The sequence below is a fragment of the Molossus molossus genome, unplaced genomic scaffold (genome assembly GCF_014108415.1).
Source record: "Molossus molossus isolate mMolMol1 unplaced genomic scaffold, mMolMol1.p scaffold_m16_p_16, whole genome shotgun sequence".
Lineage (NCBI taxonomy): Eukaryota > Metazoa > Chordata > Mammalia > Chiroptera > Molossidae > Molossus > Molossus molossus.
The window spans coordinates 43,244,821-43,269,181 of record NW_023425351.1 but is presented as its reverse complement, the minus strand read 5'-3'; the positions used below and the strand labels follow the sequence as shown (position 1 = coordinate 43,269,181).

The following is a 24,361-nucleotide window of genomic DNA, read 5'->3' as shown; positions in this document are numbered from 1 at the left end:
CGAACCCGGGTCTCTCAGGACCGCAGGCCGACGCTCTAACCGCTGAGCCAAACCGGCCAGGGCGACAGTGACTTCTTTTATGGGATCTTTAGGGACTGAAGAAAACACACACACACACACACACACACTTGGCACATCCAAAGAGAAAAGTACTCCAAAAAACTCAACAGAGTTTCAATTTTCATTGCCTGAAAGCCACTTCTCTTTCCAGAATGCCTTCTTCCATGAACCAGCATTTGGTGGAGGGGGGGGGGGGGCAGTGGGGGGGATAATGAGTTCTTGTAGGAAAGTGACCATACAAGGTGACAACAGACCACCACAGATGGAGCACAGGTGAACAGAGGTTAGTATGATCATCACATAAACTTGTAAAAGGATGACTGGACATATAGCAAGTCTGCACAGTTATAATTGTGCTACAAAACTGCCTGTAATTGGTGTGACTTTGCATATCGCATACTTCTGGAGTTACCGATTTGAAGTGAGGATAAGAGGAGGAAATAAAGTTGAAAGTTGTTCTGTTCCATCAGAATACATCTGATTGATACTAAACCCAGGGAACCTAACAAGGTGACTCAAAACCTGACAGTTAGGCCCACCATTCAATTTCCCTTGTTTCCCTCCTAGGGGTGAGTTACTGAGTAAGAAACTGTAAATTCCAAATACAGCGTGTGCTTGTTGGCTGTGTTCTAGTTGCCCTCTAGATCCATTTCTGCCCTCTCCCACCCTTTTCTTTGCCCCTGGACTATATCAACAAGCTGCTTTGTCTTCTGGCTTGTCCTTTGGTTGGGCCAACGGGAGGTGCCCAAGGAGAGTAGAAAACAGGAGGAGAGTAGGGTGAGGGTTGTATTCCCCTGACTCCTTCTTGGCCATATCTCCATACATTGCTGTGCCCTTCTACCCAAAGCAGCTGCAATCAGCGTCTCAGAGTTAGTTTTGGCAACGTTCCATCACCTGGCTCCTTCAGGCCTAACAGTGGGATGGTTCCCTAGGATTCCTATCTCCAGCCCCTAAACCTGCCCATACTTTTGTAAAGTCTTTTCATTAAATTCTCCTCAATCACCCAGTGGGAGTGTGTCTTCTGTTTCTTGTCAAGACATAACCAATAAAGGAGGTTTATTTAGGCTTCAGCAATGGGTGTGGGCAAATATATAGGGTGGGGGCAAAAGTAGGTTTACAGTTGATCATAGAAATGGATGAATAACTGCAAACTGACTTTTGCCCTACCCTGCATAAGATTAAAAATAAAGGAACTGAAATGGATATCTTATCAGGACTTAAATAAAGGTTGTATCCCTTGCTTCCAGTTCAGTGCACAAGCAAATAGAAGTCTCCTAAAAGTCAATACTATTGTGGAACCTAAGTTTGAAGTGACTCTACTTCAAACTCTAACTTAAAAAAAACAAACATAATTATTTACCCACCATTCATTTTCATATGATCAAGCAAACCATTAGTTAAAGATAGTGGAATGTAATTATCACAAACATAGTGACTGAACTGAAGATAATATACCTGTATGGGAAGCAGACCAGGGTTTAAGAGATTTAACCTTTTGTCTCTAGTCCTCTGATGAAGACGACCTGCCACGGCTTGGAACTGGTCAGCACCTATTCATTCCTTAAGGTCTCAGCTTAGAAATCAGTTTCTCAAGGCTAAAGAACTAGTTGGTGATAGAGTTAGGACTTAGACCCAGGTCTCTAACTTGAAATTCTCTATTAAGCAGTGTTTCTCTTGACATACATACAGTGATGCTATACCACTGAGCTGCCCAACACCACTGCAACTTTATGACAATTGTGGATGAAAGGTTTTAAAAAAAAGCTTCATGGAAGTTATTTTTTTATAAACTTCCTTTCAGTAATGTACAGTCTGATGTATAACCTTCTCAAATCACTGAAAATATTAATTATAAGACCTCTTCTAATCATAGAAGTGTCAAGTTTCTGTTCTAGATTTCTTGTAGAATATACTAGAGTGAACTATATCAGTTTTTTCATAATAAAATATTGACATTTATCAAAGCACTGATGCTTTCTTTCTATAAATTGAATGAAATTTATTTATTGTCCATTCTGAAAAAACTATTAATAGTGTTTTATTATGTTGACTTTTAAACCAACTTTTTAAATTTAATTTAATTAATATAAATTTCTATCTGAAAAACAGTTAATCTCAAACAATGTAAAGCAAGATCAATTGTGAAATATCAGGTAAGTTGAAAAATTCCAGGTGAGGTCAAAAGATCTGTGCTTACAATGCCAAAAGCTTACTGAAAATTGCCTGAATTTGATTGTTTGTGTAAATTTCCATTCCCTGAAGGTTCTACATTTCTGTAGTGCTAAGCTTACCACAAAAGTAATTTTTATGAATGTTTCAGATTTAGGGGAATTAACCTTGTCTAAAATGCTCTTTCAATTACAAAAATAAATTCTCTCATAATTTGAATCAATAAATGATTTCTAACTTGAGACTACATTTCATTACCCATAGTTCTATTTTCCGAGGTTTCCTGGTTTCTAACTAGGTAACCTATACTTACACTAGGCAATCTTTCCATCCATCTGCTAATTCTCACAGGATGGGTGTTCTTTTCATTGCCGAATTACATACAGGTAAAATCAAGATCCCTCTCCTCTACTACATTTTTCACTAATATTACTAGGTACCCTACTAGTAAGGTAGTTATTTTTGAAGAGCTCGAGTGACCTAGAAATAGAATGTATAAAGTATGAAACATATTATAATTAAGCATATAAAATAATCAATTAAAAAGACTGTGAGGTCACAGACTAAAATGTTAAGAGGTTATTTCATTGTGATATAATTATGTATGGAATAATTTCCTCCCAAATGTTCTTCAATAAATGTACATTATTATTAATTAAAAAGAGAGAACACATTCACAACTCTATATAATATAAAGTAGAAATCAGAATACCAAATGGTGTGCCATGATTATAACCTTGTAAAGGCATATAATAATGAGCAAAAATAAAGGTAACAGAAAAATCAGCTGATTCTCAGGATGTTGGAATGGTGGATTCTTTTTCTCTCTGAGAATTGGAAGTCAGAACATTGAAAATGATGGGCAGCAGGATCGGCATAGGCCCACCATACACATAATATCATATGGTCAAGAAACTGTTCCACTGAGTGCGATGTAGTCACTTCTTTAATGGGAGCATGAACAGAAAATGCTAAAAAATAGGTTGCCATGGTCGTTTTTTTTTCTCTAATCTCAGTTAGTGGATGTATTAAGTAGGCAAACACTGGCAATGCAGACAATCTGGTCCCGTTTTTGCCACTAGCCAGATATTCTGCAGGAGGTGTGGAACAGGAAGTTCTGGACACCTGGTTCAGAATACTGTAGTCTGTAGCTCTAGAGAGTCATTATGGCCAAACAGATTCTAGAGCTGAATAAAAGTTTGGCTATTTGAAATCCTCTGGGTATGTTATTTCAGTTAGCCAAGTTTTTCTAATGTTTGGAGGTTTGTCTTTTAAAGTTATTTTTAAAACCACTTCAGAAAGAACTATTTCCAAGATTTATCTTTTTAGAAGGAGACAATTCAATGCATTTAGCTGTGTTTTTTTCCCCCCAATTCCCTAGGGTTATCATTACTCATATTGATCACTGTATCATTAAGAGTCTATTGAGGTGGCCCTGGTAGGTGTGGCTCAGTGGTTAGAGAGTTGGCCCATGCACTGAAGGGTCACAGGTTTGATTCACAGTCAAGGGAATGTACCTAGGTTGCAGGTTCAATCCCTGCCTGTGGGAGGCAACTAATCGATGTGTCCCTCTCACATTGATGTTTCTCTCTCTCTCTCTCTCTCCCTCCCTCCTTCCCTTCCACTCTTTCTAAAATATCAATGAAAAAAATATCCTCAGGTGAGGATTAACAACAAAGAAACAAAAAAAAACACTAAGGGAAAAAGAGTCTATTGAGGTGTGCTGAGACAGTGCTACTTGAGGGCACAAGACAGGATTGTGACAACTGCCTCCTATTACAATGAATTACCTATTCCATTTTCACTGAATTACCTTTGGTCATCAGCTCCATTTTGACTGCTGTTCAAGACAATTCTCCAAAGATCCGAGGATACCAGTTTCTTCTGGTCATTCACAATGTTGATATCTGGCAACTGCAGTTCACAAACTTTGCTTTCAGACAGACTAAATTCTCGAAATGCAACAAAAACCTTCTGCAGTTCATCCCAGTATTCCAAACTGCAAGGGATCTATATTAAAATAAAAAAAGATATTAGAGGGTACAAATAGAAACTATGCTTCTACATTGGTTAAAATACAAATTAAACCTTCATAGATGTTACAACATTAATAAGACTTTTAAAAAGGGATAAGGTTGTGAAAGAAAATAGTTTATAATTTCTCTAGAATGAATACTTACATTCATGTTGTTTTATTTTAAAAGACTCATTCAAGAATATGTGAGCTTTTCCAGTGATGATGCCGCCCTCCCTACAACAACATGCCTCTCCCTAAGGCTCCCCTTCATCCCTCCACAGATCAAGAGAAGAGGAAACACAGGAAGCAGTGCCTGTGCAGAGCACCGATGCCTAGCTCACGGATATGAAATGCCTGGGATGCTGAAAAGGCACCACTGTCTTTGGCTATGCACAAACAGCAGCTCTGTGTGCTGGCTGCTCTGCATCCTCTATCGGTCCACAGGAGGAAAAGCAAGTCTGACAGAGGAGGCTCCTTCAGAAGGAAGCAGCACTAAAAGCACCTGAATCAAGGTGAGTCGGGAACCATCCCAAACACATTTTAGATGCAAAAACAGAAAAATATGTGAAAACAGCCAAGAGAGTTTTTAAATGAAAAAGAAACAATGGGGAACAAATTCTACCAGGTATTAAGTGTATTATAAAGTATAGTAATTAACAGATAACACTGGAGTAATACTATCCAAATGGATTAAAAGACTAAAAAAAAGTATAAGAATATGTGCCGATAAATTTTGCTATGTAATAAAGATGCCATCTCAAACAAGTAGGGGGGAAGAGGTTCAAGTACTGACTAGCCATTTGGTAAAACCAAAGTATGTCCCTACCTCATTCGTGCATGAAAATAAATCCCAAAACAATCAAAACATTGAAGGCTAAAAATTGAAACATTTGGAGAAAAAAAAATTAGTTGATATTTTTATCATAATAGGACATACTTCCATGTATGGCATGAAACTCATGGGTGTAAAAAAATCATAATTGATAAAATCAAATTTAAAAAACAAAGTAGACTAGAAGAAAGAGAAGATGGTGGCGGGCAGGACTGGAGGGAGGGTGAGTGCGTGAGAAAGTGAGTGAGTGTGTGAGAGAGTGTGAGTGGACGTGAAGGTGGACGACCAGACCTGACCAATACAGAGCCGTGGAGCAGAAGGTTCATGTGCTGTGGACAGAGCAGCCGGCTACCACGGTGAGCGGCTCTTCGGGGCGCTTCTCCCTACTCCGTGGGGAGTTCCCACCATTTTGGAAGATCCCGGGTCTTCCCTGGGAGGAGGCAGTGGGAGTGGCTAGGGCCCAGCAACCTGAGCCCACCAGCGCACCTGGCACCATCGCACCACTGGGCACTGAGTGTTAACACAGACCAGTGCACAGCAGTGGAGCTCCCAAGGTGCTGGTCAGGAAGCCTCGGACAGCCTGGAGCCCAGCACCATCCCCAACAGTAACAGCCCAACCAGAGTAGAGATATACCCCCAGCAACAGAGGCTGGGGAGCAGACATCCATCCCCAGGCAACAGAAGCACATCCCCAAAATCTACAGCAAAAGCTGAGCAGGAGTTGAGCCCCACGGGCAGCAGCACTCCACAGCCGCCAGCGGCTGGACTTGGGACTCCACAGAGGCCTGTGCGGTCCAGCAGTTCACAAGAGCAGTGGGAAGCCAGAGCCATAGAGAGACTGGTGTGATCCAGCTGCCTGCCCAAGGGAACTGCAGGGTGCTAGGGCACCAGAGAGGCCTGTGCGGCCCAGCAGGGACTGTGCGATCCAGTTACCCGCAGGACCTGTGGGGTGCTGAAACACCAGAGAGGCCTGTGCGACCCAGCAGCCCATAACATAGGCATAGAGCCAGGTCTGCAAAGGGACTGGGCCATCCAGTTACCCACAGGACCTGCAGGGCACGGGGGCACCAGAAAGGCCTGTGCAACACAGCTGCGCACAAGATAGGCACAGAGGATGTGAAAATGAAGGCAGTGTGAATAGAAGCTACGCAGATGATCTCCCAGGACCAAACAGGAATTACAACTAAAAGAAAGACAAATCCTCAGAAAAAAGATACAGAAAAGCAGCAGGACAGGACCATATAACCAGGGACACTAGTAGGATCTGTGGAGGCACGAGAGGGTGGTGGGCTGGGAGCTCATTGACAGCAGCAGTCTTAGCTGTGAGTAGCACCCTTGAGGAATAAAGACCAAGCCCACTCCACAGCACAGAGAGCTGGGACAGAGCACTAAGATAGCCACAGCCACTCACCTGGGGGTTACGGCAAAGGGAGGGCAGACTGGGCTGGAACTCTGTGGGGACACCCGGGATTTGGAGGGCACTCAGAGGTTTTGCTGAGTTGTGGCCACAAACAATGGTGGCCAGTGTGCTCCTTCCCAGAGCGGTGGGGAAAAACAGCAGCCCCCTACTTGGAGATTCAGCCTTTCCCAGGTGAGGCAAAGAAATGCAAATTGAGACTCATTAACACCAGCATGTATCCCACCCTCTGGAAATCCTCCTATGCAGAATACTAGGGCTAAATTCCAAGCACTGAGAAACTGAGACTACTAGCCATCAGGAAAAAGCTAGAGGATAATGAAACCTTTCCTGGGTTTGCAAATCTACCCAGGAAAGTAAGACATGACAGTGGTGTTTAACGTGGGCTGACCCAGGCTCATCCAAACCCAGTAGAGGGAGCCACAAACAGCAGAACACCAACATCCACAGGGAAAATTTGGCAGGCTCCAAAACCCACTGAGATAGCCAAAATGGCGAAAAAAAGAAAAAAAATCCAAAATGAAAGAACAAGAGAACTCCATAGAAGGTGAGATCAATGTGGAGCAGATAGGCATGTTAACATTCAGAGCCATGATCTTGAGAAAGCTCAACAGCATGAGTAAGGACATAGAGACGCTGAAAATTAGCCAACTGGAAATTAAAAACCATCAAGAAGAGATAAAAAATGACATATCAGAAATGAAAAACACATCGGAAGGTTTAAAAAGCCGAGTAGAGGAAGCTGAGGACCGGATCAGTGAATAGAAGACAGGGTAGAAAAAAATCAACCAATCAGAAAACCAAAAGGAAAAAACGATTAAAAAACAGGAAGACAGCTTAAGAGAACTGTGGGACAACTGGAAACATAATAATATTCACATCATAGGAGTCTCCAAAGAAGAAGAAAACGAGCAAGCGATAGAGAATATATTAAAAAAAATACTGACAGAAAACTTCCCTAATTTGGTGAAGGAAGAAGGCATTCAAGTTCAAGAAGCACAGAGAGTCCCAAGTAAGAAGAACCCAAACAGGCCCACACCAAGACACATAGTAATTAAAATGCCACAAATTAAAGACAAAGAGAGAATCTAAAAGCAGCAAGAGATAAGCAACAGGTTACCTACAAAGGAAACCCCATAAGGCTCTCAGCTGACTTCTCACAAGAAACACTATAGGCCAGAAGGGAATGGCATGAAGTAATCAAGGTCATGAAAAACAAGGATCTGAATCCAAGACTACTCTACCCAGCAAGGCTATCATTCAAAATAGAAGGTCAAATAAAGAGCTTCCCAGACAAAAAAAAAAAAAAAAAAGGCTAAGGAAATACATTAGCACTAAACCAGTACTGCAAGAAATGCTAAAAGGACTGCTGTAATTAGCAGTAGAAATGGGAAGAAAAATAGAACCACACTAAACAAAAATGGCAATAAATAAGTACATATCAATAATCACCTTCAATGTAAATGGACTGAATGCTCCCATAAAAAGACACAGAGTAGCTGATTGGATAAGAAAGCATGACTCATCTATATGTTGTTTACAAGAGACCCACCTCACAACAAAAGACTCACATAGGTTGAAAGTGAAGGGATGGAAAAAAATTTTCCAAGCAAACGGAAAGGAAAAAAAAGCTGGGGTAGCAATACTCATATCTGATAAAGTAGATTTCAAAATGAAGGCCATAACTAGAGACAAAGAAGGCCACTACATAATATTGAAAGGATCTATCCAACAGGAAGATATAACCTTGATAAACATATATGCACCCAATATAGGAGCACCAAAATAAATTAAAAATCTTTTGGAGGACTTCAAAGGAGAAATTGACAGCAATACAATCATAGCAGGGGACTTCAACACCCCATTGACACCACTGGATAGATCCTCTAGACAAAAAATTAGCAACGAAACAGAGACTCTAAATGAAGCACTAGACCAAATGGATTTAATAGATATCTACAGAGACTGACACCCCAAAACTGCAGAATTCACATTCTTCTCAAGTGCACATGGGACATTCTCAAAGATAGACCACATGTTAGGGCACAAACTAAGTCTCTACAAGTTCAAGAAGACTGAAATCATATCAAGCATCTTCTCAGATCACAATGGCATGAAACTAGAAATCAACTGCAGCAAGAACATGCAAAATCATTTCAACACATTGAGGCTAAATAGCATGTTATTAAACAATGAATGGGTTACCGAGGAGATCAAGGAAGAAACTAAAAACTTCCTGGAAACCAGTGAAAATGAACACACAACAACACAAAATCTATGGGATGCAGTGAAAGCAGTTCTGAGAGGGAAGTTCATAGCACAACAGGCCTACCTCAAGAAACAAGAAAAATTACTAATTGACTATTTAAACTCACAACTTAAGGAATTAGAAAGCAAACAAACAAAAAAACCCTAGAGCAAGTTGAAGGAAGGAAATAGTAAAGATCAGAGCAGAAATAAATGACATGGAGACCAAAAAAACAATTCAAGGCATCAATGAAGCAAAGAGCTGGTTCTTTGAAAAGATAAACAAGATTCATGGACCCTTAGCTAGACTCACCAAGAAACAAAGAGAGAGAACCCAAATACACAAAATCAGAAATGAAAGAGGAGAAGTAACAACTGACACCACAGAAATACAAAGGACTGTTAACAAATATTATGAACAATTATACGGCAACAAATTCGACAATCTAAGCAAAGTGGACAAATTTCTAGAAACACACAGTTTCCCAAAACTGGACTGGGAAGAGATAGAAAACTTGAACAGACCAATAAAACAGAAGAAATTGAAGATGTAATCAAGACTCTCCCACCAAACAAAAGCCCAGGCCTGGACAGCTTCATTGGGAAATTTTACCGAACATTCAAAGAAGAAATAATACCCATTCTCCTCAAACTATTTCAAAAAATTCAAGAAGAAGGAAGACTTACAAACTCGTTTTATGAGGCCAGCATAATTCTAATTCCAAAACCAGAAAAAGACACTACGAACAAAGAGAACTACAGACCAATATCCCTGATGAACACAGATGCCAAAATCCTGAAGAAAATACTAGCAAACTGAATCCAGCAATACATCAAAAAATTTATTCACCATGACCAACTGGGATTCATCCCAGGGATGCAAGACTGGTACAATATTCGCAAATCAATAAATGTGATACACCACATAAACAAAATGAAATATAAAAATCATATGATCCTATCAATAGATGCTGAAAAAGCATTCGACAAAACCCAGCACCCTTTTCTGATAAAAACGCTCAGCAATCTGGGAATAGAGGGATCATATCTTGACATAATAAAGGCCATATACGAAAGACCAACAGCCAACATCATACTCAATGGGCAAAAATTAAAAGCATTTCCTTTAAGAACAGGAACAAGACAAGGATGCCAACTTTTGCCACTCTTATTTAACATAGTACTGGAAGTCTTAGCCAAAGCAATCAGACAGGAAGAAAAAATAAAAGGAATCCAAATTGGAAAGGCGGAAGTGAAACTGTCATTATTTGCAGATGACATGATACTATATGTAGAAAACCCCAAAGACTCCATCAAAAATTTACTATACTTAATAAATGAATTTGGCAAAGTAGCAGGATACAAAATTAATGTCAAAAAATCGGTGGCATTCTTTTACACCAATGATGAACTCACAGAAAGAGAAACCAAAAAAACAATCCCATTTACCATTGCAGCAAAAAAATTAAGATACCTAGGAATAAACTTAACCAAAGAAAGAAAGGACCTATTCGCAGAAAACTACAGGTCATTGAAAAAAGTAATAGAGGAAGATATAAAAAAGTGGAAGCACATACCTTGTTCATGGATTGGAAGAATTAACATCATTAAAATGTTCATACTACCGAAAGTCATCTATAGATTCAATGCAATCCCCATCAACATACTTCACAGAAATAGAACAAATACTTCAAAAGTTCATATGGAACAAAAAAAGTCCCGAATAGCCACAGCAATTTTGAAAATGAAGAGCAAGTTGGTGGGATCACAATACCAGATATCAGGTTATACCACAAAGCCACTGTAATCAAAACAGCCTGGTACTGGCACAAGAACAGGCATATAGACCAGTGGAACAGAACAGAGAACCCGGAAATGGACCCAAGGCAATATGCTCAATTAATATTTGACAAAGGTAGCAAGAGCATACAGTGGAGTAAAGACAGCCTCTTTAATAAATGGTGTTGGAAAAATTGGACAGCTACAAGCAAAAAAATGAAAGTAGACCATCGACTTACACCATACACAAAAATAAACTCAAAATGGATAAAAGACTTAAATGAGACTCATGAATCCATAAAAATCCTAGAAGAAAATGTAGGCAATAAAATTTCGGACATCATACGCAGCAGAATTTTCACTGATACAACAGCAAAAGTTACAATCATCAAAATGGAAAGGCAACCCACTGTATGGGAGAGCATAATTGCTAATGATATATTGGATAAGAGGTTAATTTCCAATATATATAGAGTGTTCATACAACTCAACAAAAGGAAAACAAAGAACCCAATTACAAAATGGGTAGAGGAACTAAATAGACACCCCTCCAAAAAGGACATACAAATACAAATGGCTAAGAGACATATGAAGAAATGCTCAACATCACTAATCATCAGAGATGCAAATTAAAACAACAATGAGGTATCACCTCACACTTGTCAGAATGGCCGCCATCAACAAATCATCAAACAACAAGTGTTGGCGAGGGTGTGGAGAAAAGGGGACTCTAATACACTGCTGGTGGGAATGCAGACTGGTGCAGCAGCCACTATGGAAAACAATATGGTGTTACCTCAAAAAAATTAAAAATTGAACTTCCATTTGACCCAGTGATCCTGCTTCTAGGAATATACCCCAAGAAGCCTGAAACACCAATCAGGAAGAATATATGTACCCCCATGTTCGTAGTAGCACTATTTACAATAGCTAAGATCTGGAAAAAGCCCAAAGGTCCATCAGTAGATGAATGGATAAAAAAGCAGTGATACATATATACACAATGGAGTACTATGCAGTTGTAAGAAAAAAAGATCTCTTATCATTTGAGACGAAGTGGAGGGATCTGGAAAGTATCATCCTAAGTGAAACAAGCCAAACAGAGAAAGACAAGTATCATATGATCTCACTTATTTGTGGAATATAATTTACATAACAGTCTGAGGAATGGGGTAGTCCCAGAGATGTGAAGGTGGGGTACAGACTGACAATCCCCAGAAGAGGAGGTGTGGGGGAAAGATAAACCACAGAATTATATGCATGTATGCTTGAACAATGGACATGGACAACAAAGCTGGGGAGAGGGAGGGGAGGGTTGGGGAGGAGCAAATCAGTGGAGGAAAATGGAGAAACACCTGTAACAAAAATAAATTAACTAATTAAAAAAATAAAAACAAACTAACAACAACAACAACAACAACAAAAACACAAAGTAGAAGTAATAGTCAATGATAGACCTAGGAATAATTGTAATAGGAGAGAGCTCTTATAAATCAATAAGAAAATGGTAAGCATATAGAAAAACAAGCAATGGCAGTTATTGGAAGAGGCAATTACCATTGGCCTTAAACATCACTGTGTATTCTTATTAGCTATGCAAAGGATGCAAGGCCCTGTAAGCTGTTAACTGGGGCCACTTCTCAGGCTGTGTTTGCAGAGAGCAACCTTGAGGGATAAGGTAGTCTGTTTAGGACAAAGAGCAGACATGCTTTAAAAGAGGTGAATTCGACAAGCTCCATGTTCCCCAGCTGTGTCACATATCTACTCCATGCATAACATAGCCCTGGACTTGGGGGAAGAGAAACCGATTCAAACATACTGCTCATGCTGCTTGAGAGCAACAATGTTGTTTGTTTCTGACCCAAGAGTTTTATGTCTTCCACCAGCATCTATGAAACAGTGGCAGGCAAATTTATTAGCTTGCACAGGTGAAATCCCAGACACTGAGAGCAATTAGTTTACACAAAAATATGACCAGTCTGTAAACATGAAAAGATACTCAACTTCACTAATACTTAAAGAAATTCAAAACAAAGCAATAATGTAATATTTTTATTCATTAACTTGATGGTTTTGAAAGACTGACAATTCCCCATTTCTGTGGAGGTATGAGCAGAGAAGGCCAAGGGAGGGGGAGGGGGTGTGAGTGGAGGTGGGCAAAGGGGGGGGGGGGGGAAGGAGGACACCTGAAATAACATCAACATTAAACATTTTTAATAAAAAGCGCATTTCTATACCATATTTTTAGAGGTTAATTTGGCAGTATCTATTAAATACTTGGAAATACACATCTAAGAATTTGTTTCATGGAGATTCCAGTGCAAGTGTGTGCGTTTGTGTGTATGTTGTATTTAACAGTACTGTGAATATTAGGAAGTATTGGAAATGACTCGAACATCCATAAAAGAGGATTAAATATAACATGTAGATCTATGAAGTATATCATAGCTTGAAATTACTCTACATATAACATTTATGTAATCAATGGATTATGACCACTAAAATGAATAAAGAATATCTATATATACCAACAAATAAGACATACAAAATGTATTACTACATTAAAAAATAAGTTTTAAAATAGAACATGTGGTTGATCCCATTTGTCTTAGAAATAAGATAAAACAAGATGGCCCCAATGTGTTTCCTCTCTTGGAAATATTCTCTAATTACCATCCTCAGAACTAATCGTTGTTTCTCTTACACCACTTCTATGTCTGAGACACTCCTCAATCATAGAACTCCTTACACTCTGTAGTTCCTTATTGACATGTTTGTCCACTTTAGATGGCTCTGAGATCTTTGATGTAAAAATTGCACATTATTTTAAAAAATGCTCTTAGCATCTAACAGTTTTGGGGACATGATAGGATCTTAATAAAAACTTCCTGAAGAAACAGATTTCTCTTTAACCTTTCTTTCCTTAATAGTGATTCTTAATCCTTTAACGGGGAGACATTTTACTTCCACCTATAAGGAAGTTTCTTTTTTTCTTTTTTTTTTAAATCCTCACCTGGGGACACTTTCTGCATTCATAGAACGAGAGGGAGAGAGGGAGGGGGGGAGAGAGAGAGAGAGAGAGAGAGAGAGAGAGAGAGAGAGAGAGAAAGAAACATCGACGTGAGAGAGACACATCAAGTGGTCTCCACCCACACAACTCCAACTGGGGCCGGGGACAAACTGCAACCAAGGTATGTGCCCTTAGCGGGAACTGAACCCGGGTCTCCCCAGATCGCAAGTGGACACTCCATACACTGAGCCAAACCAGCCAGGGCCGAAGTTTCTTTTCTTTAAAGGAACTTGAGCATCCATGTGTGAAGAGGTGCGAGATGGGAGGAGGGAGAACAAATGCAAAGAGGCTAACTGTGATGAAACAGAGGCTTATGTTCTGGTCAGTGAAAAAGACAAGTAACATATCCATTGCACTTGCAGCTACCATTTCTTGAAATTGTTCTCTTGCCTTCCATGACATCCTTTTTCTAACTTTCCCTTCTGGGTCTTTGCTCCTATATCCTCCCTCAGCCTGAAATACTCTTAGACTCTCTAGTTTCTTATTGTCTCATGTTTAAATCCTTCTCATCTATCAAGATTCAAATGAAGCACCACTTTCTTTCAGTCTTTTTACCTCCAGATGGAAAACTTCTCTCCCTTTTCTGAACTCCAACAGTTTTTTAAAAGTGGGAATCTGCTTCATAACTCTTATCACTGTATACCTCATGTTACAGTTATTTCTATATATAACATCTTCTCTGGTAGACACATTCCTTGAGGGAATAATTTCTATTTGGCTAAGCTATGGATTTTTACAGCACCTGGCAAAGTGTATACAGTGAATGTTAAAAAAAAAAAAGTTGCTGAATGAATAAATAAATAATTCATGAATGAATGAATGGGTGAATCACATACTGGGTGATTTGGCCCATCTCTGACACATTAAAAATTCTCCACAAAAATCTACAGAAGATGAAAGTATGAACTTTGGAGTCAGAGCTAATGAGATTCAAATCCTAGTTCTATTAGCTATGCATTCTTGAGCAAAATAATACTTTAACATTAGTTCCTATACCTCTAAAAAGGGAAAATAACCAAACTACTCTCATGATTATTGTGAGGATTGAATGAGACAAAGCATTTCATTTAATACCACATCCTAAAAGCTTAAGAAATGTTAGTTATGAACTATTTATCCTTCTCATGCTCAAAGAATACTTCCGAAGTGTGAATGTTATTATCAGAATTAGATAGGTTGTAATTAAGAGTCCTGTTTGTTAGGTTTCCTAACAATGGGTTGGACTTGGAAGAGAATAAACCTTGAACCTGGATGTTCAGAAACAGTAGTTTTCTACTGCAGACCTATTAAAATGTGTCCCTTCACGTTGGCTACGACTTGAGAGATAAAGGAATATCTTAATTGCTTAAGTCTCTCTGGACTTCCTGTGACTGCCAGTGAGTCAGTTTTCGGCTTAGGACACTCATAACCAAAGGTGAATAAGATGTGACAAGTGGCCCTGGACAGTTTGGCTCAGCAGTTAGAGTATCGGCCTGCGATTCAAAGAGACCTGGGTTTGGTTCCTGCTAAGGGCATGTACCTCGGCTGCAGTTTGTCCCCGGCCCTGGTCGGTTGTACGGGTGGCAGCCACTCGATGTGTCCCTTTCACATCGATGTTTCTCTCTCTCTCTTTCTTCCTCTCTCTCCCTCCCACTCTATCTGAACAAAAAAATGGAAAAATGTCCTCAGGTGAGGATAAAAAAAAAAAAAAAAAAATGTGAGAAGTGGTGCGAGACATATGTATAAGAATATAAAAATTTCAGTGGAAGAAGACAAATGAGTTTAGAAAAAAGCATATTTAGTATACCTTTTTTTTTTTTTTTTATCCTCACCCGAGGACATTTTCCTATTTTTTTGTTCAGGTAGAGTGGGAGGGAGAGAGAGGAACAGAGAGAGAGAGAGAAACATCGATGTGAAAGGAACACATCGAGTGGTTGCCACCCGCACGACTGACCAGGGCCGGGGACAAACTGCAACCGAACCCGGGTCTCTCAGGACCGCAGGTCGACGCTCTAACCGCTGAGCCAAACCGGCCAGGGCTAGTATACTTATTTTAAAATACAAATAATAGAATGTAAAGTTCAAAATTACCTTCTTGGTAGAAAGGTTACCCAGAAAAGGGTGAAATAAATATTTGGTTCTGGTATTGTCTCCAGACGATCTCCATTAATAATATATAATAGCTTATGAAAATTAGCTGTCACACTGGAAAGCAGAGTGGGGCTTTAAGGAAAAAGTCCTAATAAGTTTTGATGTACAAGGCGTGGGTTGGAATAGGTCCATAGTATAAGGCAATCCAAGCTGGGAACTATTGTGGGAAGCCATTGGCAGTTTAATAGCAATTAAAGTGGATTGTACCAACACTGGGGCTTAGAGAAAGAAGAATTGAGAGAAATCAAATAAAGAGATTTGGAAGAAAACCAAATAAAAAACTTTATTTAGTTCACAACTTTGTGTGAGGCTGGTTCTGTGGTTACATACTTCATTTGGAACATTCCAGGCTACTCTGAAAATTCAGAAAACAATAGAAACCTACTAAATAAATATATCCCCAAATATGCCAGTTATGTGTTTCTCATGATTTTCCTTTATACACCCTATTTTCCTTGGTTAATAAAGGGTTATTAATAAATTCACTCCAAATGAAACTTCTGTTGAAAGAATTTTAATTGCATGCCTATAAGTACATTTGCAAAACTCACATATTAACTGTTTTCCCATTATAAGACTATATTTATCTTCAAAACTACAAAAGAAAAGCTAATGACACTGAATATAATTAGTATTTTAAAGGTAACCTTAGTCAATTGTCCATGCAAATATATATTGAGCCATAAATATATAAACCTTATAGATATAATCTTTGTATTTTCTTATTTCTCCATCATAAAAAATCTTGTTGCAGGCCCACCTGACCAAGAGCTCCTGAGCACCTCTCCCTGGCCCCCAAAGCCATAAAGGTGTCAGCAGGCATTCCTCAAACAAACAAACAAAAATCTTGTTCATACAAAATCCTGGTCCTACCACTTGAATCACTGTTCTAAGACCTTGACCAACTTATTCATTGACTCTGAGTCTTAGTTCCCTCACTCATGACATGCAGGAAATAAAACTATATTCTTTTTAGGCCACATTGAGGATTTGGGGCTTTAATAAAGTCAAAGGGATATCTTTGAAGGGTTTGAAGCAAAAAAGTTAATGCAGTCAAATTTATGTTTTAAAAACCTTTGGATACTGTGTAGAGATTATTGTTAGGACTAAAAAGGGTGTGTGGAAGGGGAAAGTGGGGGCGGGGGGACAGGAGACATCTGTAATACTCTCAACAACAAAGACTGAATATATAAATAAAATAAAAATAACTAGGACTTCGAGTCAAGATGGCGGCGTAGGTAAACATGGTACCGCCTCCTCCCACAACCACATCAAAGTTACAACTAAACTACAGAACAATCATCATTCAAAACCTCCTGAAATCAAGCTGAATGGAAGTCCTACAACTACAAAATTAAAGAAGCAGCCACATCGAGACTGGTAGGAGATGGGGAGGCAAATGGGCCGGTCCCATACCCGCGTGTGGCAGATAAAAATCAGGAGGACACCTCGGCTGGGAAGGTCCTCCCTGAGGACTGAGGGGTTCCCATCCCACACCAGGCGCTCCGCTCTGGATTCCAGTGTCAGGAAGAGAATCTCCATAACTTCTGGCTGTAAAAACCAGCAGGAACTGAGGCTCAGGGAGGCTGAGGTGGCTGGAGTCCCAGGCAGCTCCTCTTAGAGGGCCCGCGCACGGACTTATCGGACTCTCTCCCTCTAAGCTTGGAGGGGAGGCAGCTCAAGGGGCGCCAGAGACGTACAGGGAATAACTGAGCTGTTTGGCATTGGAGTGAGGGCTGAAGAGGGGGCTTTCTCCGGGACAGATGTGCTGTCAGAGGCCTTTGTTCCTTTGGTGAGCCCTTCCCTGGGGCAGCAGACAGTCGCCATATCTGGGACTCCAGCAACCTGGCTCACACTGGTAGCCCCGCCCTGGTGATTCCCTGAGGCCCCGCCACACCCAACTTTCAGGCTCACCCAAGCTGTTGCCAGTAACTTAACCATAGGATTGGCCTGTCTTGGATCCTGCTTCAGGTTTTCCTAAATTCTTTCAAACAAGCAGCATCTGGTCTCAGCTAGCCCCATACCTCTCATTAAGTAATACCCAGAAACAAACACAGGGAGGCAGCCAAAATGAGGAGACAAAGAAACAGGTCCCAAATGAAAGAACAGAACAAAACCCCAAGAAAAGAACCAAGTGAAATGGAGATAAGTAATCTAACAGATGCTGAGTTTAAAATACTGCTTATAAGGATGCTCAATGAACTTAGTGAGAACCTCAGTGAACTTAGTGAGGGCCTCAAGAGCATAAAAAAGGATGAGGCAGAAATGAAGGATGCACAGTCAGAAATGAAGGAGGCACTAACTGAAATAAAGAATAATTTATAGAGATTCAATAGTATAGTAGATAAAGCCAAGAAGCAAACTATTGATTTGGAATATAAGGAAGCAAAAAACATCCAATCAGAACAGCAAAAAGAGAAAAGAATAAAAAAAAAAAAATGAGGATAGTGTAAGGAGCCTCTGGGACAACTTCAAGCATGCCAATATTCGCATCTTGGGGGTGCCAGAAAGAGAAGAGAGAGAACAAGAAATCGAAAACCTATTTAAAACAATAATGGCAGAAAACTTCCCTAACTTGGTGAAGTAAACAGACATACAAGTCCAGGAAGCACAGAGAGTTTCAAACAAGATGAACCCCAAGAGGCCCACACCAAGACATATCATCATCAAAATGCAAAAGGTTCAAGACAGAGAATCTTAAAGCCACAAGAGAAAAGCAGTTAGTTACCTACAAGGGAGTTCCCATAAGACTGTCAGTTGATTTCCAAAAGAAACTTTGCAGGCCAGAAGGGAGTGGCAAGCAATATTCAGAGTGATGAAAAGCAAGAACCTGCAACCAAGATTACTCTATCCTGCAAAGCTATCATTTAGAATCGATGGCCATATAAAGAGTTTCCCAGACACGAAAAAGTTAAAGGAGTTCATCACCACCAAACCGTTATTATATGAAATGTTGAAGGGTCTTTTTGAAGAAAAAGATAAAATATATGAACAAACAAAATGGTAATGAATGCATATCTATTGACAATGGAATCTACAAACAAAATGAACAGGCAGAACAGAAACATTCTCATAGATACAGAGAACATTTTGTTGGTTACCACATGGGAGGGGGGTTGGGGGAATGGGGGAAAAAGGTGAAGGGATTAAGAAGTACAAATTGGTTGCTAGACTGACAAACCTCAAAGGGAAGGGGGTTGGGGGGTGGGAAGAAATAAACCAAAGAACTTATATGCATAACCAATGGATACAGACAACAGTGTGAGAAAAGGCAGGAGGGGGGCGGGACAGGGGAGGAGGGGGTCAATGGGGTAAAAATGAGGAACATCTGTAATACGTTCAACAATAAGGATAAAACAACAACAACAACAAAATAAATAAATAACTAAAAAGGGTAAGCGTGGATATGAAAAGAGCATTTGGAAGGCTTGTGCATTACTCTAAGCTGGAAATGTAGAGCTTAGCATATGGTTGGTGGCAGTAGAGTGGTATGTAGGAGACTCCTGGAATATAAAACTTTGGTGACTGATTAGATATGAGAAGAGGGAGGTGTCAAGAATCATTCCCAGGTTTCTGGCTGAAACTACTGTGTGGATGGATGTCATTTAGTGGGATGGTTAAGACTGACTTGTCTCGCGGGGGAATAGCTTTGTCATACGTGCCGTGTGGAGGAGGGGAGATCGTGAGTTCATGTGGAAATCCTGAGTAAGTTGGTTGTTCTGGAGAGTGGGAGGGGAGTTACCTGTGTTGACACATAGTTACAGGTTGGTCCAGGCTTAACCTTTTGTCAGGAAATGGAAGGTCAGAGAGCAGCAAAGTTTAGGGTATATGTTTGCAAGAGGGTGCTTTAAATGATGGATTAAGAATACAAACTAGTTAAAGGGGACATGAAAACAGAGTAACATGGTGCACAGGGAGAAAGCAGAGAACTATGGGTTTATGTATAGTTTAAGACATGAATACAGTACTGCTTATTGAGTAAGCAGGCTGGAGAGGTCGAGAGACTGCAGGATTAAGAGCCTGGAATGAACAATTTAGGAGGCAGAGCACTGCTGGGTGATGTCAGGTCCAGTGCTGTGTGTGGGAGTGGGTAGTGAGACGGAGTGGAGGACAGCACTAGGTGAGGAGAGATCAAGCTGGGGTTTGGCTGGGTCATTTGCATGGATGTTGATGGGAGTGAAGAAAAAGGCTGGAAGCCATGGGGCAAAGCCTTCTGAGAAGGAGAGAATGTGATAAAAAAGAAGATGCAAAGAAAAGGGTGAGAATGATATAATTAGATGCAGTGAGTCTAGAAGAACCAGAAGGATTTTATAGGAGGGTGGAAGAATAAAGGCAAGTGGCATCAGTGAGCAAGGAGAACATCTCATCTCCCCACCAAGGGGATCCAAAAGAATAAACAGCCTCCATCTCAGAGGGTTACAATGATGCAGAGAGTCCCAGGGGACACCAAGACTTCATTTAAGCGAAAGGGATAGGTGAAATGCTTGAAGAAGAGGTTGAGGTTTAGGTGAGTTCTAATCACAGAGCAGGTGTTTAGGAGGGTTCAGTGGAAGAGTCTGGGAGGTAAAAGAGGAAGGAGTTTGGTGGGAGGAGGACAGGGATTCAAATTAATATCTAGACAACAGAGGATGAGTCTTATAGTTTGGGTGGTGACTAGGAAAGAGGGAAGCAAGGCATGTGTTGGAATTGAGTTCTGATTTAGGAGGGGTAGGGGCAATGGTGTGATTCTAAAAGTAGCCTACTGCTCCTTCCTCAGGCCTGGTTTGCATTCTGTGTGTTCTCTGACAAGTATTCTTAAAGAACTCCAGCTATTTCACCAATAAACTCATAGCACAGAGTCTGATTTGTTATGTGCTTAATAAATAGTTTTAAAATTAATCAATGCAGATAGGGGCTGTAAAGGTAATAATCTTAGCTTTTTTAACAGTCTTCTGAAAGGTTTTATTTTATATCCTGAACCCTCCTTTCAAATTATTTTGCAATCACACCTACTTTTTAACAAACTTTCCATTAGCTCACTAATCTTCCTTTCCCAGTGAGAAGTTGACATTGCCCAGCTAATCTCTAGGTTAGTAGTAACATAATTAAACTAAAAATCTAGTGCGGTCATATTGTGTTTCATATGGTAGCAATTAATTATTCTCAAGGAATAATTCTGGGCTCTACTTTGTGTGATCTATTTAAAATAACTTTATTATGTGCTTTTAGGTTTGAAAGAGATGATGTGAATAATCTTTAGTTTCATATCTATAACTGAGAATTTATTATTAATGCCCACATGAAATAACTTGAAGGAAAAATGACTATTCCAAGAAAGTCTGGTTGCCAAAAAATAGTTTAGAAAGCCTGAATATCTAGTACTGAGTCATGAGAAGTGGGAACAAGTAAATTGGCTTCACTGGAAAACATTCCACATGTAACACATGGTACATTTCAAATGACTGTCAAGATTATATATATTTTTATTACATTTTGTTTTCCTATGCATTATTTGACAGGACCTAAAAATTAGCCAGCCATACATAATAAACTGTACTCTAAACATATGTGGTCTCTGCATATGAATATATTTTAGGTTGTATATCTGCCAGTTGGTAAGAGCACATGTATTTTTGCATTTAAAATGTTATTCCACAATTTGTTTCCACTTGATGGCTAATTTGGGAAGATTTGCATGTGTGTTGGTGATTTAAAAATATTTTTGGTACAAAGAATATTTTGGCACTTAATTTGTTTTTATTGCTTAATAGTACTGCCAAGACTATTAGCAGGGTTGCAACTGTCCATCTGTCCTCTTAGATAAAAGCTTTGATTTCTTTGTGTAGGGGCTGTTGAACCTGGGCCATTACCCCTTTGCCCACTCAGTCCCACTAAGCAAACTAGGCAAAGGATACAGAGGAAATGTCTTCCCTGTATTTATGTGCACAATAAAAAGCAGGTAGGTAAAGATGGAAGAGATCTAGTAAGTGATGTATTCTATCAGTTTGCCTCAATTGTCCTTTCCTTTGTATTAGGACAAAATAGAGGTAGCTGACTATGTAGGGTTGGTCAGTAATGAAAGCTGGAGCTTCCATTCAGGACTACATTATTAAAGCCTGGTTACAGCAAAGGATACCATCTTTACCACTCCTCCCACCACATTTCCAGATTTCCTGGGTTACCAAGTCAATGGATGATTACAGTAGGGGGAAGAAAAGCTGCTTTCCCACCATCACCCATGTTTTTGGTAACAGCAGTAATAATACTGATGGCAGCTGTGGCAGATGAAACTACCTTGTGAATAACCATTTAATGTGACCCCATAATGTGTCATTTAAAATTTCCTGTTTCAGTTTCTTTAAAGTGGATTCTTAGGAAGAAATCTAAATGCAGAACACATTTTGATCCTTACCATTCATCCCAGGCATTTATAGTTACTTAACTTGACAATTATTTTTCTCTTCAGCAAGCTTTTTCTTTCAGCACGTTGAATATGTTAACCTTGTCTCTGGCCTCAATGGTAGATGATGAGAAATTAGCTGTTAATCTTACTGAATAGCCTTTACATATGATGAGTCGTTTCTCTCTAGTTGCATTCAAGGTTGTTTTTTGACAGTTTGAGTATGTTCATTGTAGAAATCTTTGAGTTTATTCTATTTGGGATTCACTGAGCTTCTTAGATGTGCAGACTAATGTTTTCCACTAAATTTGGCAAGTGTTCAGTCATTATTTCTTCAAATATTCTTTCTTCCCCTTTCTTTTCTCTCCTTGTAGGACTCCCATCAGGTATACATTGATACCCTTGATGTTATATTCCACAGGTCTCTGAGGTTCTGTTCATTTGTCTTCATTCTTTTTTCCTTCTGTTCTTCAGATTCAATAATCTCAAGTAATGTATCTTTAAACTCAGTGATTCTTTCTCCTGCCTGCTCAAATCTGCTGTTGAACTCCTTTAGTGAATTTTTCATTTCAGTTATACTTTTTGAATCTAGGGTTTCTATTTGGTTCTCTTTCTCTTTATAATTTCTATTCTATGTGCTTTTATTAATTAGTTTAACTGCTTGGTTAGACATCATTGCCATATTTTCCTTTAGTTCTTTAGACAATGCTTTCTTTATATTTTTTGAACATATTTATAATAGGTGATTAGCCCTGGTTGGGTAGCTCAGTTGGTTAGTCATCCCAATACACCAAGGTTGTGGGTTCAATTCCCGGCCAGGGCACATTCAAGAATCAACCAGTGAATGCATGGATAAGTAGAACAACAAATAGATGTTTCTCTCTTTCTCTCCCCTCTCCCCCCTTCCTTTCTCTCTCTAAAATTCAATGAATAAATAAAAATAAAAAAATTAAAGAAAATATAAAAATAGGTGGTTAAAGTCTTTGTCTAGTAAAGTCAACATCTGGGTTTCTTAGGTACAGTTTCTACTGATTTCTTTTTTCCTGTACATGGGCCACACTTTTGAATTTCTTTGCAAGTCATATACTTCCTTGGTCAAAAACTAATAATTTTAAATTATATAAAATTTTATTGCATTAGTTATATAATAAAATAGTAATATAATTAACTAGATTACCATTATTATATTATAAATAAATAATGACAACTGTTGAAATCTTATTCTCTCCCTTCCCCAGGGCTTCTTGTCTTTGCTATTTGTTGTAGTTGTTGTTGTTGTTGTTGTTTTTGTTGTTGTTTTTTTAGTGTCATTTATGAACTGAGTCTAAAAAATATGTATTCTTAGGCATATAGTCACTGCAGTTTTATTCAGCTTAGTGGTCAGTTAATGATTAGACAGAGATTTCCTTAAAAGTTTGGAGCTGGGGGGTGGGGCTCTGTGTGCCTATTGAGGCATGCCTTCAACTCTGCTTTAGCTTTCCCTTCCTACTTGTGCCTTAAGTTCCTTAAGAGCCTTAAGTTCAACCAGAGGTGACAGTGCAGGGCCTTCTCAAGTCAGTCAAGCATGCACATAGCCCTGGGCAAGTGCAGAGCCATGTATGCTCTTCTAATTTCCCAGGAATTGATGGAGCTTTCAAAGCTTCTGTGGATATCTTGTTCCTCAGCTCTTCCTTTTGAGCTTCTTGGCTAGCTTAAAAGTGTATCTGTTATCCTCTGCCTCAAGCATCCTTTAAATTAATTTCCTCAAATTCTTTCTGACTTCCACCCCTAAAGGTGGTGGAGGGAAGGCTTTCACATTAGAATATTCCTAGTTGATAACTTTTGAAAACACAATCATTGTGAAACTCTTATTTAATTAATAGAAAATTATTTTACCTCATTAATTAAGTAAAAGCATATATTGCATTTACAGCAATGTCAAGGTAGTGATAAGACCAAGTATATTCCCCAATGGAGAAAGCATTGGAAAGATTACAGGTAGATAGGTTTAAGAGTTTTCAATTGAAGCGTGGAAGAGAGTAGGTAAGCGGATAGTTCAGAAACAGAAAGTGAGGTCTGAGCATGAAATAATAGATTGATGGGTGACTGAAAGAGACCATGTATATGTATAAATTAGGATAAATAGCAATATAAACATTAAAACCTAGTAAGGTAAAAAAAAAAAAAAGCTTTGCCTCTATATTATACAAAAAGGTTTTCTATATATAATTGTGATTGGACTTAACTGTCCTTTAAAACATGAAGAACACTTCTTATAATCA

General features: G+C 39.3%; 1 protein-coding gene across 1 annotated transcript in view; it reads right to left on the bottom strand.

Moving 5' to 3' along the window:
• Positions 1 to 24,361, bottom strand: part of VPS13B (vacuolar protein sorting 13 homolog B) — an 867,799-nt gene that overhangs the window by 123,322 nt on the left and 720,116 nt on the right. The window contains exon 40 of the mRNA XM_036263824.1: positions 4,043 to 4,239. Coding sequence (XP_036119717.1) covers positions 4,043 to 4,239 — 197 coding nt within the window. The remainder of the gene's footprint in view (positions 1 to 4,042; positions 4,240 to 24,361) is intronic.